The sequence below is a fragment of the Tasmannia lanceolata genome, unplaced genomic scaffold, assembly GCF_043159265.1.
Source record: "Tasmannia lanceolata isolate RefF3 unplaced genomic scaffold, GAP_Taslan_0.1 ptg000037l, whole genome shotgun sequence".
Classification (NCBI taxonomy): Eukaryota; Viridiplantae; Streptophyta; class Magnoliopsida; order Canellales; family Winteraceae; genus Tasmannia; species Tasmannia lanceolata.
This window is the reverse complement of record NW_027518714.1, coordinates 18246441-18257652: the sequence shown is the minus strand read 5'-3', so window position 1 is coordinate 18257652 and position 11212 is coordinate 18246441. Positions and strand designations below refer to the sequence as shown.

The 11212-nt window shown below is 39.7% G+C and overlaps 2 protein-coding genes across 2 annotated transcripts; both read right to left on the bottom strand.

Annotated features, from left to right (window-relative positions):
* Positions 1–291: 291 nt before the first annotated feature.
* On the bottom strand, positions 292–1922 carry LOC143861284 (zinc finger BED domain-containing protein RICESLEEPER 2-like). Its single transcript, XM_077372225.1, has 2 exons — positions 1691–1922; positions 292–1130 (listed from the first exon to the last, which is right to left on the bottom strand). The coding sequence occupies exons 1-2, from the start codon at positions 1920–1922 to the stop codon at positions 292–294; spliced, it is 1071 nt and encodes a 356-aa protein (XP_077228340.1).
* Positions 1923–5005: 3083 nt separating this feature from the next.
* On the bottom strand, positions 5006–8454 carry LOC143861147 (polygalacturonase-like). The gene is made up of 4 exons (XM_077372075.1): positions 7986–8454; positions 6671–6960; positions 5745–5973; positions 5006–5635 (listed from the first exon to the last, which is right to left on the bottom strand). The coding sequence occupies exons 1-4, from the start codon at positions 8409–8411 to the stop codon at positions 5417–5419; spliced, it is 1164 nt and encodes a 387-aa protein (XP_077228190.1). The 5' UTR covers positions 8412–8454; the 3' UTR covers positions 5006–5416.
* Between the last annotated feature and the right edge of the window lie 2758 nt (positions 8455–11212).

Genomic DNA, 11212 nt, shown 5'->3' with positions numbered 1-11212 from the left:
TTTCACATCCTTCTTCTAAGTACTTATCCACCTCAGACTTAGTATCCACGTTCTCCTCTTCTTCTAAAAATGCAACAAAGTCCGAATCAACAAGATCTATAGTTTGCTTACAAGCGTCTAGGTTTTGCTTGTCAACCTCCATCTCATCTAAGTTTTGAACTTTATTGGGAGGCAATGTGGAAAGAGATTGGTAATGCACAAAAAGACGATGAAATACTCCATATACTCTATTAGTGAGTGCACTAACCTTTTCCAAAGCATAGTGTTTAGAGTAACAAAATTTAATATACTTCAACTTAAAGCGAGGATCCAACACCACGGCAAGTCGGCAAGTAATAACATCATATTAATTTTATCGATGTTCCCCCAATACTTGTCAAATTTTTCCTTCATTTTCAATGCCATAATGCTCAAATAAACATCTCCACTTTTTAACGACTCATCCAAAAGACGTTCAATCTTGAAAACTTCATGAAAATACGAGTTAGAGGTAACATATAAAGATCCGGATAACCGTAGAGTAGCCTCGTAGAAAGATTTTAAAAATTGAGTCAATACTCGAGCATTATCCCAATCATCATCATTAGGGCACCCATCTTTCAACTCTGCCATAAAAAGTACATCTTCCTCTCCAAACCGTTCAAAAGCTTTTCGAAATTTCAATGCAATTTCCAACATAAGATAAGTAGAGTTCCATCTAGTTGGAATATCTAGGCAAAGTAAACTCTTACATGTAATTCTCTCTTTCTCCCCACAAAACTTAAATCTTTGTGCTCTTGATGGAGAACTCCTAATGTACCTCACAGTCCCACTAATTCGAGAAATCGAATCGATGACTTCACTTATCCCGTCTTTGACAATCAAATTTAATATATGCGCACAACACCTCATATGAAAAAACTCCCCATCTAAAATGAAACCGTTTCTATTAGAAATTTTTTTGTTCAAGTATCCAACAACAGTATCGTTTGAACTTGCATTATCTACTGTAATTGTGCACACCTTTTCTATACCCCATTCTATCATGCATGACTCGACAACTTGTCCAATTGCCTCACCCTTAGGACTAGAAATCACACAAAAGTTTATTATTCTTTTATGTAATTTCCAATCATGATCAATAAAGTGAGCTGTAAGGCACATATAAAAAAGATTTTGTAAAGATGTTCATGCATCTGTTGTTAGGGAAATTCTTTGGTCTGTTTTATGCAATAAATCCTTTAATTTTTTTTCTCAATTGCATACATTGCCAAACAATCCCTAGCCACTGTACGCCGCCCAATCAACTTAAATCTAGGTTGCATGACACTACAAAAATGTCGAAAACCCTCTCGTTCTACAAACTTGAAAGGCAATTCATCGATGATAATCATCCTACTAAGCGCTTCCCTACACAGCTCGTGGTCAAATTTTCATGCCACAAGACTACTATCCCCTTCTTCTGACAATGATTGATATGAAGAAAGGAGTGTTTGCCTAGTGTCTTGAAAATTGGGATACTTAGTGCAATTTTTAATATGCTTCCATAACGTACTAGTACCATAAGAACTGCTATAAGTATAAGAATTTTGGGATACTTAGTGTCTTGGGATACTTAATGATTGATATGAAGAAAGGAGTGTTTGCCTAGTGTCTTGAAAATTGGGATACTTAGTGCAATTTTTAATATGCTTCCATAACGTACTAGTACCATAAGAACTGCTATAAGTATAAGAATTTTGGCAATAATTGCATGTTGCCTTTTCAAGTTTCCCCCTTTCCGGATTTTTAAGTCTAGCAAAATGCTCCCACACCCCAGATGTAAAAGACATTTTCTTAGTTTGGTATACCTTTGCTTTACTTTGAGACGTGCCTTCCTCAATTGGACTTAAACCTCCAACAGGTACGTCATTAGGAATGTTGGTGTCTCCCGTGCTCGACATATAACAAGATAAACAAGATATGGAATATGGATAGTTAGATGCCTAGATGGTGTGACAAGAAATTCTAAGACAAGCTGCAACAATAAAATGAATTGAACTCAGACAATAATATGAATATGAATTGAACTCAAATTCTAATAGTAATAAATCTTGAGAGATGCATCAAAGCAGCATGTAAGAATATGATTTGAACTCAGACAAGCTGCCAACAAGAATATCTAAATGCCTCAAGAAAACGTGCAATGTGGTTTCAGAAGAAAGTACCCTAATTAATTATGCCCTTTCACAAAATATAAGAATTCTAAGAAAATAAAGTTATCTAAAATTAATGTTGCAAAGGACAAAATCACAAACCCAATTCTTTAAGTTTAAACCCTAACAAAGCTAAATGGATCAAAATTTGTAACAAAGAAAAACTACTCAACAGAGTCAAAAATACTAATCTAAGTATCTACTATCTAACAGATACCCCTCTTTCTAAAACCAATCTGCAAAACAGAAACCCCCCCAAAAAAATCCTAAAATCAAATCTGTACAAAAAAAAGAAATCAAGGCCATGAGAAGTAAAAACCCAACAATCTAATAAGTAATAACATGTATAAAAAACAGATGGTAGAGGGTTAGAAACTTAGAACGATAAAGTTTCAGGAAAATAAAAACCCTAAATCTAGGGTTTCAATGTTTCATACACAGATCACAATGAGAGAGAGAGAGAGATGGAGGAATGGAGGGAAAATGATACCCGAAATAGGGTTTTCTCCAAAAAACATAAATAAAATAAACATGAAATGGGGTTTTTGAAGGGTCTTTGGTTAGAGAAAATGGAAGAGAGAGAGAGGGAGGGAGGGAGAAATTAATCTGATAGAAAAAAAAAGAAAATAGAAAAAGAGAGGGATAAAACCCGAGAGAGAGAGAGAGAGAGAGAGAGAGAGAGAGAGAGAGGAAGAAGATGGAGAGGAGAATCATACCTTGCGGCTTGCGGGCTTGCGGTTTGCAGAGACCAAGAGAGTCGGAGAGAAGGAGCGGCGAGAGACCGAGAGAGACGGCGAGAAGGAGGGAGCGGCGGGAGTGGAGAAAAGAAAACTTAGGGTGTTTGTTGTGTTTTGATTTGTGAATATTTTGGTTTTTTTAACTTTTTAGTTTTAAGAATAATTAAAACTTATAAGTTATAAGGGGGTGAATTATAATGGGCGTGGGGTGATTTTATCAAATGAGGAGTGCCACTTAAGGACTTAAGGTGAGGGTCGGTTCTCGGTTCGGTTTTCAGTTCCGGAATCCCAAACCCAGAACCGAATCGAATTTGCACCGGTTCCCGGATTTATGAACCGGAACCGAACCATATAGATATGGAACCAAACCGAACCGAACCATATGTGCTGGTTCGGTTCCTCGGTTCGAACCGGAACCATGTCCACCCCTAGGCCTTACTATAATATGGAATATATCTAGAGTTTAGAAGATTTCCTTTTTTTAACCTTGTAAAAGTTCTTGAGAATGGTGTGGTAAATTCTTGAGATATGGGAAACCCATGTGTTAACTGAGCAATGCTTTTGTCAGAAGGTGGATTAATCATGTGACCACAAGCCAATCATTTTTCAAAGTAACTGTAATGAACCTAGCATTAAAACCCTATGTGACGAGCATGTGTAGCTTTTTAATGTTTTGATCGATGATTAGCATACTTTGGTGGTCGTACACCTATATTTACGACACTTTGATCCTTTATCAGTGTTATGTAAGTTGATCTTATGGAAAATGTATACTTTTTTAACTTTAATAAGTGTATAGCGTACACGAAGTTAATCTTGGTTTAATACAATGATCCTGTACATATTTTGGATTTTCAAACTCATGGTCAAATCTAGTGATTTGGAAAATGTTTTCTAAAAGCGTCTTGGAAGGGAAATAATTTTCTTTTGAAAAAAGTTGCTTTTAACAAAAGAGTGTGGAAGTGTGGCTGGAAAAATAGTCTCACATTGGAAGTTTAGAAAAGTGGGGAGGGGCATACAAGCTTTACCCACTTCTCCTTCTTGCTTTGTTGTTGAAGTGAGTTTTAACCAAGGGAAGCGCACCGTCAGCACGCGCGGCGTGGGCTGTGAGGCGCTAGTGTTTAGGGGTGCAACTCGGGTCGGGTGGGTCGGGTTGGCTAAACTGTGAGGCGCTAGTGTTTAGGGGTGCAACTCGGGTCGGGTTGGGTCGGGTTGAGGCCAACCCGACCCGAGGAACCCATTTTTCCAACCCGAACCCGACCAGACCTGATTTTCAACCCGACGAGGTTCGACCCGAACCCGACCCAACCCGAGTTTAAGCTTAAAAAAATAAAAATTTATAAAAAATGTCAGGCTTCACTCGGGTCGGGTTGCCAAACCCTCAACCTGAACCTAACCCGGGTTGGGAAAAGTCAATCCGAACCCGACCCGAACTCAACCCGCCCCGACCTTTTTCCGGGTTGAACCCGTTGGGTTCAGGCTGAACCTGGTAACACCCCTAGCTAGTGATGCTTTTTGGCGCACTTTGCACTTCGCACATAAAGATCGGGTCGATCGGATGTGATAACGAACGGGTGTGATCTACATTGTAGGATCACTTGGATGGGTTCCAACAATTAATGTTGGATCGAATGTCATCTAAGGCGTGGGATCGTGGGAAACGACTAGTGTCCGATCAGGTTCAATCTGAACAGTCAGATCGCGATTTGTCGCTTCCCAACGATCAGAAGCCGATCAGGTGTGATCCAAGCCATGGGATGGTGATCGGTCATGATCTAGCAAATAAGGGGAGGACAGGGGTTTTTATACAACCCAACAGAACTGCACTGTTTGGGTTGCAACAATTTTTAACAGAGTTTTTAGAAGGAAAAATAGTTCTAAATGTTCCTAGTTTTAACAGAGTTTATATATGGTTCCCGACCATCAGGTACCTTGCTAGCGGTAACACCCTTGATATTTGATCCAACAGCAAACTCTAAAACTGTTGGATCAAATATCAAGGGCATTACTTTTGAAGTGCTGCCCACGACTCCACAAGGGACTTAAAGGTTGGGCACCATATAATTTCTCGTTTTAACATACCAAAAATGATGACTTGATCCAATCCTTTTTTTTTTTTTGGTAGGTAAGCTTGGGTTAGGCGGACCCCCACCAGATATATAGATAAAAAAGCAGAATTACATCCTTTTATAGAAAGTTCCCGACAAATCCGAGAACATTACATCATTTAAAGAAGGGGATCTAAAGTTAAGGAGAATGGATGTCCCTGTACATTGATAATCATGCTTGGATAACAGATCTGCCGCTTGATTTGCTTCCCTCCAGACATGAGATATTGACCATTCTTCAAAAACTCTTATTCTTCCCATGTTATTATTTTTTCTGTTAATTCCCCTAAATTTAAGACCCATATCAGATAGAACTTCAACTGATGAATCGTTGAAAGTAGGAAAGCAAAAATTGAATTTGTATATATATGGCAAGACTATAGTACCAAAGTTGGTTCTACAAACAACTCGGGGGAACAATGAAACCATTAACCGTTCCACCTGCATTCTGACAAGAGGACTGTGCAGGATTATTCCCATAAGTAAGCTTTATGTCTTCTAATCCAATCTTATTGCAAGGGTTGCTCTTGCTGCAATCCAATTTCACGGCCACCTCCGTTGCAGAAGTTCCTTGTATGTCTCTATATGTCACGTCGCTTATCTTTACACCCGAATTCTACATAAAATAATCCAATATACTGAGGTTAGTGAATTTGAATATGTCATTAGCATAAAGTTTAGATGGAAGCTATTATTCCGTTTTTGCCCTTTCAGAATATTATTACCTGATTGGGGCAACCTTTGTCATCTGGGCAGTAATTTTGGTCGATAATGATGGGATTTTGGACATTGTACATGAGAGCGTTTTGGAAGACTACTCCTTTGACAAACCCATCGCTTGGTCTTCCCCACGTTTTAATCCTCAACCCGTTTTGGGTTCCCCTAAATACCGCTGTTTTTACTGTTATGTTTTGGACTCCTTGCTCTTGCAGTCCTCTCCCTAGACTCCCAATGCTGCGAAAAGAAATACGCACACATGCGCATGTTAGTAAGGTGCCCTACACATTTGAATATGTACAAAGTATGAATGAATTAGAAATGATTTACTTATTATTTTTCAATATTTTAACATTGAATTGGAAGCAAATTATCAAAGATGGATAGTGATTATTTAATCTACAATATATATATACTAAGCATGTTTCTTTCAATTATCATTCTTTTTCTTTCCAAGAATTTCTTTTTTCTGGAACACCTTTTCTTAGATTTCATATTTTGTTTTTGATAGGGTGGGACCTAGCACATTATAAGCATAGCATGGGTGGGAGCCACCATTTACACTTGATCTGGTGGGGCCACCACCTCCACCCAAGCCCATGCATAGGATGGGGCCTACCATTTTACATCTTATGTTATTGATGGGATGGGACCAAAACACCTCATGTTTTTTATGGGGCCTGTGATTTTACACTTCAGGTTTTGGTGGGTGGGGCCCACGATGTCTATCGAAATCTATAGATCGGGTGGAGCCCACCATTTTACCCCTATGTTATTGATGATGTGGTGTCCAACATCTCTAACTAAAATATGCATTAAAGTGGACTCTACCATTTTACACCTCATGTTTTGATGATGTAGGGCACATCGTTTTGCACCCATGCATAGCATGGGCCAAGAATACTAGTTTGAAGCATACACGGTGTAGGGTCACCTGATGCCATGTCCGGGCCCGCAAGCGATGTTCTCGATCCACAGGTTCGTGGTGCCAGGGCCAACCGATATGCAATCGTCGCCGGTTTTTATGCTGGTGCTGGTGATGGTGACGCCGGTAGACTGCTGAACATGTATGCCATCGGTGTTGGGGCTGTTTCCAGGGGCCACGATCTTCACCCCTTGCACCTTCACATTGTTGCCTCCGTCAATTACAAGATGATAGAGTTGGCTGTTGATAGATGTCAATCCGCTGATCAGAATGTCTTCCCCCCCATTGAAGGTAAGTGACTGTAACAAAAAGTATAAAAGCCGTTAGAAAACTGAACCCGATCCTAAGACAATTACAAATATGCTTACAGAAAAGTGTTTATGGTGGATCGACTAGATAACTTGTCTGTTCCGTCTACCATAAATACAGTGGGGCTCATATTGTTTGGGTGATTCAAACCATTCATTTGATGGGTCCTGACATAGATAGGGTGTGCCCAAGAAATCGTCTCAATAGGATCATCTTAACCCTTGAAATCTATCAATTTTGCACCTCCACAAATCGAGGGGTTAGGATGATCCTATGGAGAAGATTTTTTGCACACACCCTATCTATGTCAGGGCCCATCAAATGAATGGTTCGGATCACCAAAACAATGTGGGCCCACTGTGTTTCTGGCCGACGGACCAGATAAATATAACCCATATACATATCTAGTTATTTGATATCTTTTTTTTATGTAATTTCTAGATTAGAGGAGGGCAGATTCGTCTTAATGTGCGGTTTGGCTTGATTGCACCAATTGACGGTTAAAACTCCTCAACTGAAACGGCTAATGCGACGTGTGTAACTTGCTAAGAACGGGTAATAAATATTAGAGGGCAAATTTGACTTTCAACCTGAGTTAATTTCTAATCTGCTCCGACTCGTCATTTCCCGCTCAAAATTCAGGTATGCCTATACACTGATCTTTAAGAGACGATGGTGGCTGAAATGACCAACATGCCCCTGGAAAAACTAAACGTCCTTTTTTCTTTCAATTTTAAATGAGAGTTTTTATATGGTGCCCAAGCATCAAGTCCCGTGTGGGCGATACCGCCCTTGATATTTGATCCAACAGCAGCTCACTTTTTAAGCGGCTGCTGTTGGATCAAATATCAAGGGTGGTCCTTCTGTCCTACCACCCACTCGGGACTTGAGGCTAGGGCACCATATAATTTCTCTTAAAACGTAAAAGTGAACAAGTGATTTCACAAAAAAAGAAGGCGATCACAGAGTGTGAATGTCATTTCTAAAAAAGTTCAATGGCAAAATTGTCACATACCACAGCACCATCCGGGCAATTCTTGCCGGCAGCCTTGCAAGCCCACAAACCCATCCCCTGCCCGTCGAGGGTCCCGCCATAGATTGAAACACCTCGTACATTATTGAACAGTAACCAGTGCCCGGAGGTCCCAATCGATGCATAATTGGACGGAGCGATGAGGGTCCCATAGATCGAAATACTGATACGATTATTCTGACAGGGGCCCTCAAAGGTGGCCTGATTGATCAAAAACTTCCCAATTGGTATGTGTATCGACTCGGGCGTGACGGACCCACAAGCAGAAGCCCATGCATTAAGCAAGGATTTTGTAGAGTCAGTTGCACCATCGGCTTTGGCACCGAAGTCTAAAATGTTAAAGCCTGCGTTTGTAGATCGAAAAAAGATGAAGAGAAATAGAGGAAGAAAATTCATGGGCTTTGCCATTTCAGAGACTAGTTTTAGATGGAGAATGCTGTGTGAAGGAGTTGATGAAAGAAGTTACGGCCGTTTGGGGCTATTTATAAACTTTTTTCTTGGTTTTGGATAACTGCAACTCAAAGCGACCTTGGCCCGAAATTGAAAATGAAAAGCCTAGTAATTAGGTGGCATTCATATGAAAAGCCTTGAAGATGAAGAGACTATGTGGCTGCTCTCTCTTGCAAGAGCCGGCCCACGAAATGCCTTATGGGATGGTTCCTAGCAAATCCCAGAAAAATGATGGGCATGGATCGGATGACCCTATCCGTCCAATTAGTCTTACACATAAATAATGAGGACTCAAATATAAGCAATGCTCGATTTCAACGTGAAAAAGTCTAGTAATTAGGTGGCGGGATCATCATGTTCAAACAATTTCACGTGTGTCATGTGTATAGAAAAATGCACCAAAGCATGAATGCCGTTACTTTGCTCGAGTATGGTATGATTTTTCATTTTCCCTTTCTATACATCTTTGATAACTACTTCTATATATTGTTGTAGTGCATATATATATTTCCGTCGAATGGGAACTAAACGAAGAATCCAAATGTGTAAACATGAATTTAAAATGTCTTCGCTTGTGTTGTAGACGTGACCAAACGTTAACTCCGGAAATTACTCGTTTACGTGCCGTGTCTTCAGAAAATGTCATGAGAGAGAAAGATGTGTAGATTTTAATTACTATTCCCAGAAACGTACGGCAAATGTGCAATGGGGAAAAAAGGTGCATTGTCATAACTCTTGCCTTTCAATCTCAACATGACATGCTGTTTAGATATGTATATTAAATGAGATTGCATCACAAATTAGGTGACTATTTAGTTTCCTATGATATTTTCGCTAGGGCTGCAACTCGAGCCGGGTTTTACCCGACCCGTATCGACCCGACCCGAAAATAGCCTGGGTTGGGTTCAGGTTTCATGGGTTTCGGGTCGAGGCGGGTTGAGCATTCAAAAGCCCGCATGAATCTCGGGTCGAGCCGGGTTTGAAGGAGCCCGACCCGACCCGACCCGACCCGAGTTACATAAGTTATAGTGTGTACATTTTTTTCTATTGTTAGTTAAAAGTTAAAAGTGAAAACCCACACACCCACTGTTATTGTATGTGAGTTTAATTTCTGCTTCTATGAGTTGAGTTGATTCAAGTGTTTGATTCAGCATTGTTTGATTGTAATTACAACATTGTTTGATTACATCATTGTTTGATTCGAGTGTAATGTGAGTGTAATTACATCATTGTTTGATTCAAGTGTAATGTGAGTGTAATTTCTGCTCCTATGAGTTGAGTTGCCTTGCCAAATAGGAATTTTCCTTAAAAAATTGCGTCAACGTGAAAAAACCCCGACCCGACCCGAGATTTATCATGGGTAGGGCCGGGTTTGGGAATCGTGGGTTTTCCGAAAAAAACCCAGACCCGACCCGACCCGAGATATTTCTCGGGTAGGGTTGGGTTCTCCAAAACCCGACCCGCCCGACCCGAGTTGCAGCCCTAATGTTCGCCCTTTGGATGGCGTAGTGTCCTAATCATTATTCATGCAAAAAATATGTTTCTATGACTAAATTAATTTTCATAAGGTAAAAATAGAGCATCAAAATTGAGAGCTTAAATCGTGTTCCCTATCAAAATGGTCTAAATCCCATCCTCAGCGCTCCTTGCTTGTTGGTTATGTTGGCCTTCAAGCTCAGGGTTCTCCTCTTTTCAAGACCAAGTAATTAGTTACGCGCACCCTTGTTTACCTGCCTCACCCCATCTTAGCTCGGACATTCCAACATCCAATTTGAATATTTGATCAATTATGCCAAAGAAGCACCCTATTTCTATCAATTATTGGAGTCAAAATTCTCCCCTTTCATCAATCATGCCAAAGAACACACCCTATTTGTCATATTTAAAATCCTTACAAACATTATAAAATAATAAAACAATATAATTACAACTTACAAACAATCACCTCCAACCACAACAATATCATAGCTTCAAACTTAAGAATGAAAATGTAGCTCATAAACCGGCTCAATTTAAGCAGCTCAAAGGGCTTTTTTCACCTCGCAAATAAGTGCCTTGCCAAAATATTAGCCTTCGGAGACTTTAAAAATCATGCATTTGAGTGAGATTCATCTCAGCGAAACACTTACTCAAACCCCATTTCTATGCCAAAATTACCAAAACTCTCGCAAAGTTTAATGACAGGCTTTTGTTGTTACGGTCCTGAGTGGGGGCCTGCCTAGGTATGCAACTAGGTGCGACACAACCTGGTGTGGGACAGGTTTAAAAGGCCTAGCCTAACAAGTTCTATCGGAGCTTTTCGCGTATTGGTTAGGTACCTAACATTTGTTGACTGAATAGGTCTTGTAAAAACCAAGCACATGGTAAGTTGTGTAAAAGTAGAGGAATTATTGAAAAAAGAATTCATGGGAAATTATATTCGGTGGAACAAAATCTCAAGGTGTAGCAGGTTTGTAATTTTCCTAAGAAACAAGGAAATTTTCTTATTTTAGAAAAAAAATCCATGAAAACAAGTTTACCAAACATGAAACTTTAGGAAAAATTCAATAAAAACTTTTAATGCACATAAACAGTCCCTAGTTTACAATTTGGGGATTAAAAATGGTATGATTTGTTATATATGAGTTTAAAAACTAAAGATGTTTAGTTTAACTAAGGCTCTATTTGGACATATCATCTCCTCTCTAGCTGATCTCTATTTTGCCACGTGTAATGTTGCAGTAGGATGTTCGGAATATAAAATAAGACAGAGGGAGGTG